Below are 19,759 nucleotides of genomic sequence, written 5' to 3' on the forward strand. Positions count from 1 at the left end.
GACTTACAAACAACTCGTACTTATGAACCAAGGAAGGAGAACGCCGTCCGCCATTTTAAGTCGGATCGTGACGATGTCGGCCATTTTAAGTTGTTGCCGTTGACTCTGTTGCGTGTGTAACTTTGTATTTGGCTTTAAATTTTCTTAGCAAGATTCATCCCCCCCCCCCCCCTTTACCAGTGGGCTGGTGGTGCAGTGAGATTAGCTCCAGGCTCAAGAATGGAGGTTCCAGAGTTCAATCCAGTGACAGACCACTCCCGAGCGCATTCTCCATTTGTGCCGGGTTGATGTCGAGCTCGCAACTCGACCTCGATAAAAAAGCACTGCTACCTCTGGTTTAAATTCCCACATGGAATATTGTGGAGGATCAAATACCCACTTGTCAACACAGCACAGCCCCCACTTGTCCCATTTAACCTATTTCGGTGCGGTGGACTTTAGGATCCAGGGAATTCAGTGCCATGGTCCTTAGAACCCAGCGCAGCTTGGGACCCGCTGCCCGCAGTGTTTTTGCTCTGTTGACAGGAAGCAATCACGGTTGAAAATAAAGTGGAAATACTGTGTTTGGAAAGATGTGAAACATCATCGGTCATTGGAAAAGCGTTGGGCTACAGTCGGTCAACGATCAGAACAATTTTAAAGGATAAAGTGAGAATAATGGAGCATGTGAAAGGCCCTGCCCCGATGAAAGCTACAATTAATACTAAGCAACATAGTGGTTTAATTATTGGAATACATATGTTTCTTAAGTGTTTTATATGCATAGAAAAGTAAAATATATACTAAGACAAACGTTTGACTAACTGACGCTAAATAGTACCATATTGTTCCGACTTATGTACAAATCCGACTTAAAGACAGACTCAGGAGTGGAACTCATTTGTAACCTGGGGACTGCCTGTACTATACTGACATCCACAGCACAGTAAATTTTAAATGGACCCATTCAGGCCTAAAGACTTGATCAGTATGGAAGATTTCTTATTCTTGTGGGGTTCTGCCCTTCCTGACAAGAGGGATCACTTTGCTGGTACTGACAACTGTGGATAACCTTTCTTCCTTTTCCTTCTAATTTGTGCCTTTTGATGTTGGGAAGGTCCATTTAGTTCACTGGAGTATTTTCTTAATAATCCTATTGTTCCCCTTACGATCTGATCTCATCTTGGTTTCCTCATCCACTACATCACTGACAAATCCTCTGTTTCTGTTTTTGGTTTTTTTTTTGACTTTTTTTTAATATTTGCTTTCCATTCATCCAGCTGGGCTTTGGTCTTTGCATCTACTTCTACAGGAAGCTTTTTGTCTCCCACTTGAAGTTCATGCACACAGAGTAGATTTCGGTTCTTTATACTCACAAAAGCCAAATACTTGTAACTTCCCTGAAGCTCCTTGAGCTCTCTTCCAGTTAAAATCAAGCCACATTTTGCATGGTATGTTGTGGTTGTTCCACTGCTTTTGTCACTTTCACACTTCCTCTAAGCAGCATGAGTCCAATATGCTTTCCAGTCAGAGGTTTGCACCAACATCTCTCTGTCCTCTGGGCAACATTTCATTGTGTACAGCATGGAGACAGTTGTGATATCAATACCTTTATTACATCACTTTCATTTATGTCTATTGCATGCCAACGGTGGATGGATCTCCAATCAAATTGTAGTTGTCTCAGCCAATCGTGTCCCCACAATGCTGGTTCTCCTGTTTTTAGCACATACAAGCTCAGTCTGGCTTGCTTGTTTCATTGCTTGTATTTCACTGTTACAAACGTCACCATCACTCAGGAATTATCTTTGCTCCAGTGAAGTTCTGTGTTGGATATCAGCTCAGTATCTTTGACATGCTGTTCAAACCCATCTTGTGAAATGACTGGAACAGCCAAACCAGAATCCAATTCCATTTAAATTAATTTACTGTTCGCTTCAGGTGCAAGTCATATTGCTGTTCTATTGCTACTTTTCACATTGTAAATCTCAAGGGTACCCAGCTCTCTGTCAGTCTCATCGTTATCAGCTTTTTCATTAATAGCATGCAGATTAGTGCTCTATTTGAAATCTCTTCTCTGTGCAGTCCATTTATTTTTGCCTGCCTGACATGCTCTGTGTATGTGTCCTACTTTGTTGCATTTTCTGCAAGTTTTGCCTTTAAATCTGCATTAGTTTTGTGTATGAGCCCCTGCCACCATAGTAATACAATTTGTTCAGGCAGGCCAGTTTCTGTTCAATGCTGCAATTTTGTTCACGCTCATTTCCATCCATTGCATCTCTGCTGTTTCCATTGCTACTGCGATTTCAACTGCTCTTTTAAATGTAAGTTGTGCTTCAGTTAGGAGCCATTTTTGAATGCTTTCTTGTAAGGTTCCATAAACTAAATGATCTCCCAGTGCATCATTAAGCCTAACTGGCAATGCTCAGTCAATCTCTTCAATTCCGCCACGTAGATTCCTTTTGATTTAGCTTATGAAACCTAAAGCATTCTGCAATCAACAATGGTTTTGTTTCTAAATGTTCCTGCATTGCATTCATGATAATCAGCAAAGTTCATTTCAGCTAGTTTGATTGCAGCAGTTAAATTTCAAAGCAAACTGTATGCCTTTAAACTCAATGCACTCAGCAAAATTGGTACTTGTTTCTCATTAGCTATTTTATTTGCTTGCAGATACTATTCAATTAACTCAATATGGATGAGCCTGTTGCCTATTGAGCGATTGTATGTGTCTATCTTTATAATGTAGCCAGCCATTTTATGTACTTTTTTTTAAATGATCAACACCTGTTACTCACTGTTTATGAACCTGTGAATTCGTCTGTTTAATGCCTTTTTTTAAACTCTGCTGTCTCTACACGTAATGCTTTTTTTTTACTCGTCAGTCTTCACTGCACTTTTTTAAAACTCTTAATGTCTTACTACGCTTCAACAAGTCAGTAACCATCTCAGGTTTGTTTTTAAAATACCTCGTCGCCACTGTTAGGTTTTGTAACTCCAAAGCGTTAAACTAATTAAAAAGAAAACGAGCAGAGAAATGAGTCTTGGTTTAATCGTATCACCTGGTAGCATCATGACAAATGTAATTCACTTAGTTTTGCATATAACCTGTAATGTTATTTAAATGAACAAGAATTTACAATATTACTCTAATTCTACTGAATGATTAAATGCACAACACTGTATTGAGTTTGGTGTTGATAGTGGGGTCTCCTTTACATTGCAAAAACCAAATGCTGATTAGCTGACTGCTTTGCAGAATGCCTCCATTAAATCCACAAAGGTGCCTTTGAACTTTAAGTTGCTTGGCACTTTAAATCTCCATCCCATTTATTTGGACATGTCCGTCTTTAGCTTCTCTCTATTCCATTGAAGTCCGCCTTGATGTCAGGATTTCATTTTTGGATACCACATTAACTTGGAATTCAAGAGTTTCAGATGGCCAGCCTTTCCAGTGCCCTTGCTGGTGGAAGCATGATGGGGCAGTGTAATTATGTTGACGGAACGGCTTTGTTTTTGCTGTACAATGGTGCCATATCAGTACAATGCTGCATTATTCAGACTGTTCTCCCTTCTTTGCAGATGAGCAAGAAGATGGGTCAGATCAGTTATTTGTTAATTCGACTTCAAACAGTGCAAATAATGGGCCATCAAAAGATGCTGCAGTCCGGACTACAGGTAACTACATCCTGTTTTAATTACCAGAAGGTTCAGTTCAAAATTTTAAAATGTGTCTCCTGGGCTGTGAGCGTCTTGTTGGAAGATCCTACAAAAAGTAGTGGATACAGCCCAGTTCATCACAGGTAAAGCTCTCTGCACCATTGAGCACATCTATACAAAGTGTTGCAGGAAAACTGCATCCATCATCAGGGGCCCCCACCACCCAGGTCATGCTCTCTTGTTGCTGCCATCAGAAAGAAGGTACAGGAGCCTTATGACTCACCACCAGGTTCAGGGACAGATAATACCCCTCAACCATCAGGCTCTTGAACAAAGGGGATAACTTCAGTCAACTTCACTCACCCATCACTGAACTGTTCCCACAACCTATGGACTCACTTTCAAGGACACTTCATCTCATATTATCTATTTATTTATTTATTTATTATTGCTGTGTTTTTTTTTACTTTTTGGCTTTGCACAGTTGTCATTTGCACATTGTTTGAATGTGCAAGTTGTTGGTGGTCTTGCATGAATTCTAATATGGATTAATGATATGCCTGCAAGAAAATGTATCTCAGGGTTGTATGTGGTGCCATATATGCAGTTGGATAATAAATTTACTTTGAACTTTTGAGATCACTTACCATTGACCCTTCCATGCTTTGTATTTACAAGCCCATTTTATTGTAATGCCCAAAATTCTAAACAACAGCATTATCGACCCAAAACTTTGATTATTGGCTTCAGAAAATGCCATCAGAACAGGAGATCAAAGAAGATTTAGGGAGAGAATTTGAAGAATGTAGTGCAGTTAAACAGTGGTGTGAATAGAATTTGTAGAGTGCTACAGACTGGAATCAGACACAAACCAAGCCAGTGCACCTCTTATAATTTAACACTTTAAGACCAGTTCTGTTGGCATCTGCATTGTGAATATGAGGCAAAATGTATCCTTCGGATGTTGTCTATAGAATGAATGGAACATTCTTTGAGATGTGGTTCAATTGAAGCCTACTATTTCCCTTTCTATTCCAGTCTCTGAGTTACTGCCAACTTCCATTAGGTCAGCACTTAGCATAACACTTTACAGCTCAGGGTTCAGTTCCCACTGCTGTCTCTAAGGAGTTTGTACTTTTTTGCCATGACCTTGTGCCTTTCCTCCAGGTTCTCTTGTTTCCTCTCACATTCTAAAGATGTAAAAAGTTAGAGTTATGGGTATGCTATGTTGGAGGTGGAAGCTTGGTGAATCTTGCACTGGGGTTAGTCATCGACATGAACAATGCAATTCAGTATATGTTTTGATGTACATGTGACAAATATTAATCTTTCATCTTTATTTTCATTCTGTAACTATCCAGTAGGTTAGCTTATATGGTTCTTGTGTATGCATTTGCAGATCTCTCGTTATTCTAAGACTTGTTTTTCTATTTAGAACAACACTCCATTTTGTCTCTTGGATTAGATGGTGGGTCACCTCGTTCTTGCTTGTATTGTATTTTGTAGTTTTGGGCAAGTTCATAATCTGTCGGTTTGCAACATTCTGATGCTATTTACATATTGCCAACAGCCCACACTAGAGGTGAACTACTAATGTGGCATTGTAGTTTTTCATGCAGCACCTCATGTTGCTGTTTTTGGCTGTGAATTCGGATGGGATGAACCGGCATGTAACTGTTTCAGTCATTTTCTTTAACTTGCTCTTTTTTCAGGTGGTCTGGGCTTGCTTGGAGCTTACACAGATAGTGACGATGAGGACAGTCCTGAGACTGAACCACAGGAGGTGGAGCCACGGTCCAGTAAACCTGCAGACATTGACAGCACTTTGGCAAATTTCATGGCGGTGAGGATTATACTAGCATTAATCTTTTTAGTGTTGTCTCTCGTTCCTCTTGCTCTTCTTTCTCCTCTTCCCCACCTCTCCACAGCACTGTCCAATTGTACCTTTTCTCTTCATATTCACTACTCTATCACTCTTGTTGCTGAGAGGGTACCAGTGAATCGTCGCCTTGGCCTTTTCACTCCAACCTCACTTTGACCACGTTCTGACTTCCCCAGGTGCTCCTCTGCTTCTCCATTTTCCAATCTCATCTTTTCCTTTCCTTTCCATGCTAATCGTGACTTTCCCTTCCTGTAAGTGGGACTGAAATATTTCTGAGGTTGCACCATGAAGGATGCACTGGGTTGTGGATGTACTTTGACTGTAATGTTTGTCTTCTGCCCACAGGAAATTGATGCAATTACAGCACCTCTGCCCGTTTCTGAATCAGCTCCTTCCACTGAGGCAAAAGCTCCAGCACCAACACCTCCACGTCCAGAACCCAAACCTTTATTAAATGCTCAAAAAGCTACGAACAACCATGTTGATAATGAAGTGAATGCACTGGTAGTGAGCAGTAACATGGCGGCTGATTGGCACTATGATACACAGTACTCACTGGCTGGAGGTATGTGCTACATTAATTTTATGCTTGGTTAAAACCTGCTCTATATGGTTCTTTAATACAGTCAGGGAGCAATATAGGACCAAACCTATATCCCTCTAAACCTCACACCTTCATGTGCCTCTCCACGTGCTTGTTATATTATATAATACCTGTCTCTGCCCTTTCCATCTACAGGATTCACTGGATAACCAATAACATTGCTTAGGATATAGGCTGTAGCTACAGAACCTAGGACTCCCTCTGCAACTGGATCCTCGACTTCCTAACCAGAAGACCTCAATGTGCTCTACCCTCTCTACACCCATGTGGCTAGGCACAGCTCGAATGTCAACTATAAATTTGCTGATGATACAACCATTATTGGCAGAATTTCAGATGGTGACGAAAGGGCATACAGAAGTGAGATATACAAATCAAGTTTAATTATCATTACAGCTGAACAAGACAACGTTCCTCTGGGGCCAAGATGCGAAACACTCAAAATAGCAAGCAAAGAAGCATATTCACTCGGAGGAGGGGGGGGGGTTTGAGGAACATATAGGCCAAGACCCTGAGCAACAGTGTCCAGCAATCGATGGTACAGTTTCCTGACAGAGCACAGATTTACGTCATCCAGCCTGTCATTCCACCGCTCCAACACGGGAGGACAGCTTCAATGGGATAGGCCAGGCCCCAGCCGAGCACAGACATCACACTACAGCATTTCTGCATCTCTCACCTGGTCTGCAGGAGCAGGCAAGTCTGAGATTGTAGCGAGGATGAGGCCTCAAGCCAAGGCTACGCAGCTTCCATGTCAACTGCCCCTCCACCATACAAGGGTTACGGGCCTGTAGCAACTTACATTGTCGCTGTCCAACAGAGTCTTGCATTTGCAAGTGAAATGTCAGAGACAATGTCCCACTGTTATGGTCAGCTCCTCCGATATCTCGGGCTCAACTGACACCTGTCCAGTTGCTCACTCAATGAGCAGTTCACTGATAGAGTAGCCCTGTAGTACCCTAAGATCTTGGAATAGAGTTGTCTTGCAATCATAAAAAAACAAACTTTATAAAGAGAAAAACACTTTTGGTAGATCCCTGCACGCATCGCCATCTTGCTGGTAATGGGAAAACGTGAAAACAGTTGCAAGAAAATGTTTATGAACCTTTGCAATTACCTGGTTTTCTGAATCAGTTACTCTGAAAATTTGGTTTTGTCAGTTAAAACACTCAAAACTTCTGCAAATGTACTGTGGAGAGCATTCTGACTGGCTGCATCACCATCTGATAATTAGGGGGTGAAGGGCTACCGCAGAAAATTGAAATAAGTTGCAGAAACCTGTAAAATTAGTCAGCTCTCTCATGGGTACTAGCCTCCGTAGGAACAGTGCCTTAGGAAAGCGGTGTCCATCATTAGAATCATCGCCTCCCAGGACATGCCCTCTTCGCACTGTTAACATCGGGAAGGAGGTACAGAAGCCTGAAGAAGCACTCTCGGCGATTCAGAAACAGCTTCTCCCCTGTGCCATCCAATTTCTAAATGGACATTAAACACCAAGAACACTATCTCACAACTTGTATTTGTTATTTTGTACTACTTGTTTAAACATGACTACTTAACAGACATACAGTCGGCCCTCCTTATCGGCGAGGGTTTGGTTCCAGGACCCCCTGCAGATAGCAAAAAACGCAGATGCTCAAGTCCCTTATTCAACCTGTCTCAATGTGGTGGACCTTAGAAACCGGCAGCACAGCTCTGAATCCACAGTGTTTCTGTTCACGAAAATAATCACTATCACAATTGAAAACAAAGTGGAAATAATAAAGCGATCAGAAAGAGGTGAAACGCCATCGGTCATTGAAAAAGCGTTAGGCTATGTCGGTCAACGATCGGAACAGTTTTAAAAGATAAAGTGAGAAAGGCCCTATCCTGATGAAATTACAATTATTACTAAGCAACGCAGTGGTTTAATTATTGGGTTTTCGATCCTCCCGGCGCTGAAACATATGTTCTTAAGCGTTTTATATGCATAGAAAGGTAAAATATATACTATAACCATATAACAAATACAGCACGGAAACAGGCCATCTCAGCCCTTCTAGTCCGTGCCGAACACTTACTCTCACCTAGTCCCACTGACCCGCACTCAGCCCATAACCCTCCATTCCTTTCCTGTCCATATACTTACTCAATTTTAATTTAAATGACAATACCGAACCTGCCTCTACAACTTCTACTGGAAGCTTGTTCCACACAGCTACCACTCTCTGAGTAAAGAAATTCCCCCTCACGTTACCCTTAAACTTTTGCCCCCAACTATCAACTCATGTCCACTTGTTTGAATCCCCCCCCCCCACTCTCAATGGAAAAAGCCTATCCATGTCAACTCTATTTATCCCCCTCATCATTTTAAATACCTGTAACAAGTCCCCCTCAACCTTCTACGCTCCAAGGAATAAAGACCTAACTTGTTCAACCTTTCCCTGTAACTTAGGTGTTGAAACTCGGGTAACATTCTAGTAATCTTCTCTGTACTCTATGTTGTTGGACATCTTTCCTATAATTCCGTGACCAGAACTGTACACAATACTCCAAATTCGGCCTTACCAATGCCTTGTACAATTTTAACATTACATCCTAACTCCTATACTCAATGCTCTGATTTATAAAGGCCAGCATACCAAAAGCTTTCTTCACCACCTTATCCACATGAGATTCCACCTTCAGGGAACTATGCATCATTATTCCTAGATCACTCTGTTCTACTGCATTCTAAAGTGCCCTACCATTTACCATGTATGTCCTATTTGGATTATTCCTACCAAAATGTAGCACCTCACACTTATCAGCATTAAACTCCATCTACCATCGTTCAGCCCACTATTCTAACTGGCCTAAATTTCTCTCCAAACTTTGAAAACCTACTTCATTATCCACAACGCCACCTACCTTAGTATCATCTGCATACTTACTAATCCAATTTACCACCCCATCATCCAGATCATTAATGTATATGACAAACAACATTGGACCCAGTACAGATCCCTGAGGCACACCACTAGTGACCGGCCTCCAACCTGACAAACAGTTATCCACTACTGCTCTCTGGCATCTCCCATCCAGCCACTGTTGAATCCATTTTACTACTTCAATATTAATACCTAACGATTGAACCTTCCTAACTAACCTTCCATGCAGAACCTTGTCAAAGGCTTTACTGAAGTCCATATAGACAACACCCACTGCTTTACCCTAATCAACTTTCCTCGTAACCTCTTCAAAAAAAATCAATAATGTTTGTCAAACATGACCTTCCACGCACAAATCCATGCTGACTGTTCCTAATCAGACCCTGTCTATCCAGATAATTATATATACCATCTCTAAGAATACTTTCCATTAATTTACCCACCACTGACATCAAACTGACAGGCCTATAATTGCTAGGTCTACTCTTAGAACCCTTTTTAAACAATGGAACCACATGAGCAATACGCCAATCCACCAGCACCATCCCTGTTTCTAATGACATTTGAAATATTTCTGTTAGAGCCCCTGCTATTTCTACACTAACCTTCCTCAAGGTCCTAGGGAAAACCCTGTCAGGACCCGGAGATTTATCTACCTTTATATTCCTTAAAAGCACTAGTACTTCCTCCTCTTTAATCATCATATTTTCCATAACTTCCCTACTTGTTTCCCTTACCTTACACAATTCAATATCCTTCTCCTTAGTGAATACTAAGACAAACGTTTGACTAATTGATGCTAAATAATACTGGATGTACCTATTACAACTTACTTAGTAAGAGAACTTCCGATTTTTTTTCGATCCCAATCCACGATAACCCTTGCACATCCTCCCGTATACTTTAAATCATCTCTAGATTACTTATAATACCTAATACAATGTAAATGCTATGTAAAATAGTTGTTAGACTGCATTGCTTAGACAATGCAGACAATGACAAGAAAAAAAAGTCTGTACATGCTCAAACAACAAGTGCTTGAAGAGCACTTCTGGGTTTTCTTGATTTGCGGTTGGTTGAATTCGTGCATGAGGAACTCGTGGATAAGGAGGGCTGACTGTATATGTATTTAATATAACTCAATTTTTTCTCTATATCATGTATTTCATTATACTTTTGCCGTAAAGTTAACAAGTTTCATGACTTGTCCTAGTGATATTAAATCTGGTTGTGATATGTCATATGTCTTGCTTAAACTTTACATAAGAATGAATAGAAGTGAGACTCTTAGCCCATTGTCTGTCAGCTTTTTGAAACAGCTAACAAACCAGTTATATCCAGTATTCTCCACCCCCCCACCCCTCCCTCCATGGTCCCTATTTTCCCCTGCCTGTCTAAAATGCTTTCCAATATACTGAGAAGCACCAATATTTTCAACATGCAACTTTATCTTTTTTATCCTATCCGGTGTCACTGTTCTCTTCACCTTAATGATTTTACTATATTCGGTGATACAACATGTTCCTTCAGCACTCCATTCTCTCTGAATGCATGCGTATTTTTGTTCTTGATGAGTTTTTCTTTACTTTTTACTTTTAGCTTCATTTTAAATGACTTGCAAATCATTTTCCAAACAATCTTTGCTCTTGTATTTTTTTCCAATTCCCTCTATGTACTTTGTGTATTCTATCTGGTCTTCAACATATGCCTGTGTCAAATATTTTCTATACTACTGGGCAGTTCATGCCTTTTCCTTTTATCTTGTAATGGTTGGTTCCTATTCCTGTCTATTTTAAAGCTGGAATCTATCATAAACACAACATCATAGCTGCTTATGGTTGCTTTGCCAAATTTCATGTTTTTGCTGAATTCCAAACGGCCCATCCTCAGGCTTATAGTTTTTAATCATATCTTTATATCACTCCTCAGTTTAAAAAAAACAATTGTTAACTTTTGTTAGTCATAGTTGAGTCAATTTTCTTTTTGGATTTGGCACCAAATAGTTTTGGCAACAACACCTATTATTTAAAATGAATGAATAGTTGTCATCTTCTGAATTTTCCCAATAGCTATTCACAAAATAGCCGGCTGGTGGTTGACACTGTACTTTGTGTCAAGTAGTTCCTTTTCATCCGTTTTGGGTTGAGTGTCAAGCTAGCAACTCAGCCTTGTAAAAAAAAAGCTAAAGAAGCGGCACAGTTGCCACCCGATGAGCCACAAAGCGTGGAAGAGCATCAACAATTTGCAAAATGTGAGGAGGGCTTGATTTGGTATGGTTTACAATCACATAAAAGTGATGGTCATTTTTGGGTGTTATCCTAATCATTGGAGAATTGTGCTGAACAAGGGTAAGCTTTGGATGATGTAAATTCCCTGGTAACAAAGTTTTCTGTTCTCTTATTGCTACAGTTAATGTGGAGATGGGTGACTGGCAAGAGGTGTGGGATGAGAACACAGGCTGTTACTACTACTGGAACATTCAAACTAATGAAGTGACATGGGAATTACCCCAGTACCTGGCCACTCAGCTTCAAGGGCTCCATTACCAGGCCAGGTGGGTACTTTGCCGCAACATATACTTTCTTACAGCAGACTTCCAATGCACAGTCCACTAAAAAAAATGATATACTATAAATTACCCTAAACTCACCCATCCTGATCCATCAAGGGAGATTGAACCTTACTGCACACTAGAATTTAAATCATTTGAATCAACTCTGGTTCTGGCTTGCCCCCAGTGGGCAAGGCAGATTAGAAAAATTGAGTGCAAGTTAACTAAAAGTTATGAAATTTTGTTTTCTGCTCAGTTCTCTTCCCCAGATCTTGTAATCCTAAGATATTAGAGTCTACCCAATAATTGAGTGCTTGCCTTGATTTTAACATATGTGCCCTCTGTCAGACTATGGAGTGTTTTGGCTTTGTGGAATACTTGGAAATGCACACTTGACGGTTGTTCACATTCGTTTCTATCTTCCATGAGAGAAAGTTAAACACTTTTAATGAAGAAGGCGCAGCAGTGGCAAACCCCGAGTCTCATTTTGAGGGCGTTGAAACTAATGGACGGAGAGACTTGAAGTGTGCAAGAGGATCGAGGGTTCGGGGCCAGACAGGGCCCACATCTCCTGGGGTCAGCAATTGATGCCAGCAATCAGTGGAAAAAATGTTAATTTTACAGTGTTTCTAACCAAAGAATGGTCTGCAATTCTCCACTCCTAGCATAGTGTGGAAAGTGAAGGGCTGTCTCGCCAGGGGGTCCGACACCTCGATATACACGAGCAGGGGTGATACGACCAGTGGCTCGACGCTGGCTAGTGCAAGTGGTGATCTTAGACCTACCTGTGTCTGTTCCTGTATTCGTTTACTGTTGAGGGCGTGCAAAAGGTAATGGATTGGCATTCTGATATGCCACACAAAGGTTTTAGGCTAAGTATGATGGTACAATGTAATTTTTGGGGAACTTGTAATTTTGCAACAGTGCAATCGCCAAGACAGAGTTGGATTAATTCTCTTCAGTTCATAAGAGGGACATCTCAAAAATAGTTGCAAGGATGTCTACCTATAACTTAACAGGGCAGAGGTGAGACCGCACCTGGAGTACTGTATACAGCTTTGAAATTAGTTAAGGGTATCATCTTTGGGAGGTATTTCAGTAGAATGGGGCCTAAATTTCAGTGTCTTAGGCAAAGTGATTGCCATGAAACACACATCTCCCCTGGTTGCAGAATGTAGAAATTGTCTTCAGGTATATGGGGGTCATGATTTAGGCATGCTGAGTGCTCTTCGCAGAGGGGTGCGGGGGTGATATGAACATGTTTGAGTATATTCAAGCCTGGGTGCTGAGGGTTACTGGTATATGGTGGGTATATCATGGAACTGATGCAGAGCAGGTTTGCAGACCTTTGTGTTGCTGTTTTTCTAGGTTAAGGTGAATGTGGCTTTAAGTATCAAGACAAGTTAAGCTCAGCTGTAAATTCTTCTCAGCACGTGATGATTCATTTTATTGTGGCTCTCACTTATACCTTATTATCCATTAATGTCCTCCTGTTTAATGAAAGTGTCCCTCAGTTTTAATATTTTCAAAGTGTCAGCTTCAGTAACCCCTGTTAGAGTACTTGCAGGAAGAGAGCTGCGGCTTGAGCTAGCTTTATGCAAGTGATTTCTTAGTCACCATGATGGATGTTTTGGAGCCCCTCAGGAAAGTTTTACCCCATCTGTTTGCACCTTAGTCTAAGTCTTGCTCTGGTATCATTCTTCTGAATCTGCGCTGTCTCCAGTTACTTCCTTTGTGAAGTATGGCACTCCAGTTGCGGTCTAAGGAGGGCTTTATGTAACTTCTAAGATAAAGCTCTGAGCCCTGTATGTTTTGAAATCAATGGTGCTATTCAAAATGTCACTTAGCAATCCATGGGGTGGGGAGGGGGATGGTGGTGGCAGGATTGGATATAATTGCCTTTAACAATTGATGGAAAAGCCATTGATTTGTTCAAGTGCATGTTTCCAAGGAAGCATTGAGCAGCACAGGGAGAGACGCATGTTTTTGTGTATTGTCTTTCAGCTCCGTGGTTCTATCTGCTGGTGAAGTGGAGGGCAGTTTCCAACATGTGGGTGTCTATCACCATGACCAAACTCTGGCAAAGCCTGATGGCAGAAACCTTAAGAAGAAGGTAGGGGTGAATTAAGGTGATATCTGTTGCTTTCCCACAGGGCACGGGGCAAGAGAAATAAAATTCTTGTGTGGAAGCCTACATTTGTTTCAGTGGGGCCATTGATGTGCAGGTAACTTCTGATTTATGCCCATGCTGGCGCCCTTAGGTGTTATGTTTCTCAAATGTGCTTTTTCCTGCTTCCAAAGGAAGTTAACGAAAGTGTGTTTGCACTGACTGGTGAGAAGGAGGAACAGTTGGGTGTTGCTGCATCTTTGCTGGCTCCACTTATCCCAGAGGAGGTGAAGAAATCGGAGGAAAAGTGGCGGAAGAAATTGATTTGCCAGGAAGAACCTCAGGAAGAGGAGGAGGAGGAGAATGCTAGTGGGGACACTGGACACACGGAAGAAGCCCCTCAGGAGGAGCAGCAGAGCTTGAATCAGGAGAGTGTGGAGGATGAAGAGGAGGGGGTCGAGAAAGAGGAAGAGGAGTATACGCGGCAGTTGGAGCTGGTGCTGGAGAGGAAAAAGGTGAGATTACAGCACAGGAGGATTGTCCCTTTAAAGGCCTGACTAAACCAAAATGAATGCCAAGCTATCTGGTGTGTTTGAATTTCTAAACTATTTTCTTTATTGAACAATTGTATTCTGTAGAGATAAAGCTAAATTAATACTTTTTGAGGGTGTTACCAGGATAGCTGATAAAGGAAAGACGATGTAGTCTCCATGGGCCTTAGCAAGTCCTTTAACAAGGTCCCACATCTGCCAGTGGAAGTGGCTTTTATTTCACTATTTAGGACAAGTTTGGGTAAGTACATGGATAAGGAGGGGTATGGAGAGCTATGATCCAGTTGCGGATTGTTGAGACTAGGGGAGTAATAGTTTGGCATAGACTAGATGGGCCGAAGTACCTATTCCTGGGTTGTGCTCTAGCTCTATGTTATGACAATAAGTTACTTTCTGTAATCCTAATGCTAATCAAAGCAATGCTAATGTTGATAATAACTTTAAAAGTTTCAGAAGTATGTGTGGTTTGAATAAAGCCACAAATGTAGTAAGCTATTTATATTCAACTACGTTAGTTTTTATCATGTGCACGAGGATACAATGAAATCTATTCGCATAACCTTACAAAGTAAATAGTATACCGTGCTGTGCAAATGTCTCAGGCACGTGAAACAAGATCTGTAAAGTGAAGTTGCTTTCAAAAATGAAATGTAAAGCTTCTAAATATCAAAATTACTATAAAGAGCAGTAAATACTTTAAAAAGAAAGCTAAATCAAATCAATATTTGGTGTGACTTTGCTTTTAAACTGCATTAATTCTCTTAGATACTGTCATGCAGTTTCATGAGAGAATCGGCTTGTAGGTTGTTCCAAGCCTCTTGAAAAACTTTGCCTGTCTTACTACTGTTTCTCTAGGTAACCACAGGCAGCCCCGATGTTCAGATTGGGGCTCTGTGGAGGCCATACCATCTGTTGAAGAATTGTTTTTTTCACTGAAGATCATTCTTTATGACCTTAGCTGTGTATTTGGGGTCAGTGTCCTGCTGTAGAATGAATTTGGGACCAATGAGACACCTCCCTAATGGTATTGCGTGATGGACGAGAATCTGCTTGTACTTCTCAACATTGAGGATTCCATTAATTCTGACCAGAACACAAACTCCAATTCGCAGAAATGCAGCCCCAGTACTACAGGGAGCCACCGCCATGCTTCCCTGTTGGCTGCAGACACCCATCTATGCAGTGCCCTCCAGCTTTTCTGCAGACAGCTCCTGTTACCTCCTGTTTGAGCCAAAAATTTCAAATCTTAACTCTTCAGCCCAGAGCACTTTCTGTCACTGTTCAGCAGCCCCGTCCTTGTGTTATTAGGCATAGATGAGTCTCATGGCTTTGTTTCCACTTCGGAGGAATGGCTTTTTGGCAGTAACTCTTCCATGAAGACACTTCTAACAAGACTTCTCCGGACTGTAGAGGGGTGTATTTGGGTTCCAGTGGTGTCTGTGAGTTCAGAGCTGATAGCCGTGCTGGACTTCTGATTTAGTAGGAATGTTAGTTTGACGTATCTCGTGTCTGCTGCAGTCAGTTTCCATGGCTGACCTCCATGTTTCTGACCCTCAACCTTGCCCGTTTTTTGTACTTCTTCAGAACAGCAATAAGTAAAACCACTGTCTGCCACAAAATTCCTGCTTGGGAGAGACCTTGCTGATGTATGATGATCACCACAAGGTCTTGTTGCTATGCTCACTCTTGCCATGGTGTAAGAATTGATGATTTGAAGATTAAACTGGCACATCTGCCACATCCTTGCCTTTTAGTTTGGTTGTCCTTCACCCAGAGTGATTCTTTCTACACCTGTTTCTGTTTCAGTTAATCAGTTTAGTTCATTTAACTCAGTGTCATTGATCATTAGCACCTGTTTGTTATCTTTGTTTAATCATGCACTGGGCTATATTCTATACCTACAAAATAATCAAGGTTTTATTTGAAAAGTGGTCTATTACTTAATGTTACTTTCTTTAACAAAATTTTAAAAATTTAAAACTTAAACATTTAAGTCTTTGGAAATGAATACTTGGAAATCTAAAATTTTCTCTTTTCAACTGGACAGAAATGCAGAAAACAAAAATCAACATTTAAAACAAAATTTATATAAAGAATCTAGGGTGACTAAGACTTTTGCACAATAATGTAGTATGGTAATAAATTCAGTGGTGCAAAGATTGCACAATCTGAAGTAGTGTGAAAAGAAATGCTAAAGTGACAGTAACGGAATAACCAAGAGAGAGATTGTCAAGAATCTTCCATGCTGAAGAGCTACACAGACCTTGTGCTCCCTCTGAAATGATCACTTCCCCAGTGTGTCTAGAGTGGAAAATGACTAAAAAGATCCATGAATACAACATCAATACCCACAAAGAGCAGAAAGGTAGCCGTATAGCACTTTTTAATATGCCATTTATGTCAGTAATACTGTGCTGGTGCTAACTGGGCCATGTTTTCACAGGCAGAGCTGCGTGCACTAGAGGAGGGTGACGCCTGTGGGTCGAGCCCACGATCTGATTGCAGCCAGGTTATGCAACAGGATGTTCAGGTGTCTGAGAGTAGTAAACATGTCCACAGGAAAGGGAAGTGGCAGGCACTTGCTCGCACATTCAGTCCTGACTCTGCTGGCCGTGCTTTGAATAACCAAGAACAGGATACTGCCCCAGATGGCGTGCAGCCTGCAGAACCTGGTGAGTTATAGAAACAAAGAAAACCTACTGCACAATACAGGCCCTTTAGCCCACAATGCAGTGCCAAGCATGTACTTACTTCAGAAATTACCTAGGCCTTACCCATAGCCCTCTATTTTTCTAAGCTCCATGTAGCCGTCCAGGAGTCTCTTGAAAAGACCCTATCGTATCCAACTCTGCCACTGCAGCCGGTAGCCCATTCCACACACTCATCACTCTACACAAAAGAAAACTTACCCCTGACATCTCCCCTGTACCTACTTCCAAGCAGCTTAAAATTGTGCCCTCTCATGTTAGCCATTTCAGCTCTGGGAAAAAGCCTCTAACTATCCACATGATCAAGGCCTCCCATCTTATACTCCTCTATCAGGTCACCTCGTCCTCTGTCACTCCAAGGAGAAAAGATCAAGTTCACTCAAGCTATTCCCATAGGGTATGCTCCCTAATCCAGGCAACATCCTTATAAATCTCCTCTGCACCCTTTCGATAGCTTCCACAACCTTCCTGTAGTAAGGTGACCAGAACTGAGCACAGTACTCCAAGTGGGGTCTGACCAGGGTCCTATATACCTGTAACATTATCTCTCAGCTCTTAAACTCAATCCCACAGTTGATGAAGGCCAGTGCACTGTATGCCGTTTTAACCACAGCAGGTTTGAGTGTCTGATGAACTTGGACCCCAAGATCCCTCTGGTTTTCCACACTGTCAAGAGTCTTGCCATTAATGCTATATTCTGCCATCATATTTGACCTACCAACATGAACCACCTCACACTTAACTGGGTTGAACTCCATCTGCCACTTCTCAGCCCAGTTTTGCATCCTGTCATCGTCCCCCTATAACCTCTGACAGCCCTCCATACTATCCACAACACCCCCAACCTTTGTCATCAGCAGATTTACTAACCTATCCCTTCACTTCCTCACCAAGGTCATTTATAAAAATGACGAAGGAGTCCCAGAACAGATCCCTGAGGCACTTCACTGGTCACTGACCTCCATGCAGAATATGACCCATCTACAACCATTCTTTACCTTCTGTGAGCAAGCCAGTTCTGGACCCACAAAGCAAGATCCCCTTGGATCCCATGCCTCCGTACTTTCTCAATAAGCTTTGCATGGGGTACCTTATCAAATGCCTTACTGACATCTATATACATTAGATCTACTGCTCTTTTTTCATCAATGTGTTTAGTCACATCCTCAAACAATTCAGTCAGGCTCATAAGGCACAACCTGCCTTTGGCCATGCTGACTATTTCTAATCACTTCGTGCCTCTCCAAATGTTCATAAGTCATGCCTCTTGGGATCTTTTCCATCAACTTACTAACCACTGAAGTAAGACTCACTGGTCTATAATTTCTTGGGCTATCTCTAGGGAACAACATCTGCAACCCTCCAATCTTCCAGAACCTCTCCCGTCCCCATTGATCCATTGATGATGCGAAGATCATTGCCAGAAGCTCTGCAATCTCCTCCCTCGCCTCCCACAGTAGCCTGAGGTATATCTCATCCGGTCCCAGTGATTTAACCAACTTGATGCTTTTCAGTCCACTGTAAGTCATCCCTACAATTGCCAAGGTCCTTTTCCATAGTGAATACTGAAGCAAAGTATTCATTAAGTACCTCTGTTATCTCCTCTAGTTCCATACACACTTTTCTACTGTCACACTTGATTGGTCTTGTTCTCTCACATCTTATCCTCCTGCTTTTCACATACTTATAGAATGCCTTGGGGTTTTCCTTAATCCTGCTAGCCTAAAAATTTTCTAGACCTCAATCATTACTTAGTTTTTTTGAAACTTTTGTAAGCTTTTCTTTTTGACTCGGTTTCCAACAGCCTTTGTACGCCATGGTTCCTGTACCCTACCATCCTTTCCCTGTCTCATTGGAATGTACCTATGCAGAACATCACACAAATACTGTATCCTCTGAACATTTGCCTCCTTCCCCGTCCTTTCTGAAACATCTAAAGCCTGGCACTCTTAAGTAACCATTCCTGCCCCTGAGCCATCCAAGTCTCTGTAATGGCCACGACATCATAGCTTCAAGTACAGACCCACGCTCTAAGCTCAACCGCTTTGTTCATGATGCTTCTTCCGTTAAAATAGACACATCTCAAACCATCGGTCTGAGCACATCCCTCCTCTATCAGCCGCCTATTCTCCCTCTCACACTGCCTATAAGTTTTCTCTGTTTCAGATCCAGCTGCCCCTTCCCCAGTCTCTTCAGTTCAATTCCCACCCCCCAGCAATTCTAGTTTAAACTCTTCCCAATAGCCTTAGCAAACCCCCCTGCCAAGATATTGGACCCCTGGGATTCAAGTGCAACCCATCCTTTTTGTACAGGTCACGACTGCCCCAAAAGAGGTCCCAATGATCCAGAAATCTGAATCCCTGGTCCAAACTATCAGCCACACATTTATCCTCCACCTTACTCTATTCCTGTACTCACTGTCATGTGGCAAAGGCAGTAATCCTGAGATTACTATCTTTGAGTTCCTGCTTCTCAGCTTCTTTCCTAACTCCCTGTAGTCTCTATTCAGGACCTACTCCCTTTTCCTACCTATGTCTTTGGTACCAATATGTACCATGACCTCTGTCCGTTCGCCTTCCCATTTCAGGATATCGTGTTCACGATAAGAAACATCCTGGACCCTGGCACCTGGGAGGCAAACAACCATCTGTGTTTCCTTCCTGCGTCCACAGAATCGCCTGTCTGCCCCCCCCCCCCCCCAGCTATAGAGTCATCTCTCTGCTGCTATTCTCTTCCTTTCCCTATCCTTCTGAGCCACACGGGGGCCAGACACTACGCCAGAGGCATGGCCATTGTTTCTTCCCCCAG

At 41.9% G+C, this 19,759-nt stretch overlaps 1 protein-coding gene across 1 annotated transcript in view; it reads left to right on the forward strand.

The window, feature by feature from the left end:
- fnbp4 (formin binding protein 4) overlaps nt 1-19,759 on the forward strand; it is a 54,174-nt gene that overhangs the window by 9,072 nt on the left and 25,343 nt on the right. Inside the window, exons 2-8 of the mRNA XM_059975337.1 lie at nt 3,562-3,657; nt 5,352-5,482; nt 5,867-6,086; nt 11,444-11,588; nt 13,590-13,698; nt 13,887-14,207; nt 16,687-16,915. Of these exons, the coding sequence (XP_059831320.1) occupies nt 3,562-3,657; nt 5,352-5,482; nt 5,867-6,086; nt 11,444-11,588; nt 13,590-13,698; nt 13,887-14,207; nt 16,687-16,915 (1,251 nt within the window). The remainder of the gene's footprint in view (nt 1-3,561; nt 3,658-5,351; nt 5,483-5,866; nt 6,087-11,443; nt 11,589-13,589; nt 13,699-13,886; nt 14,208-16,686; nt 16,916-19,759) is intronic.

This window comes from Hypanus sabinus, chromosome 7 (genome assembly GCF_030144855.1).
Source record: "Hypanus sabinus isolate sHypSab1 chromosome 7, sHypSab1.hap1, whole genome shotgun sequence".
Classification (NCBI taxonomy): domain Eukaryota; kingdom Metazoa; phylum Chordata; class Chondrichthyes; order Myliobatiformes; family Dasyatidae; genus Hypanus; species Hypanus sabinus.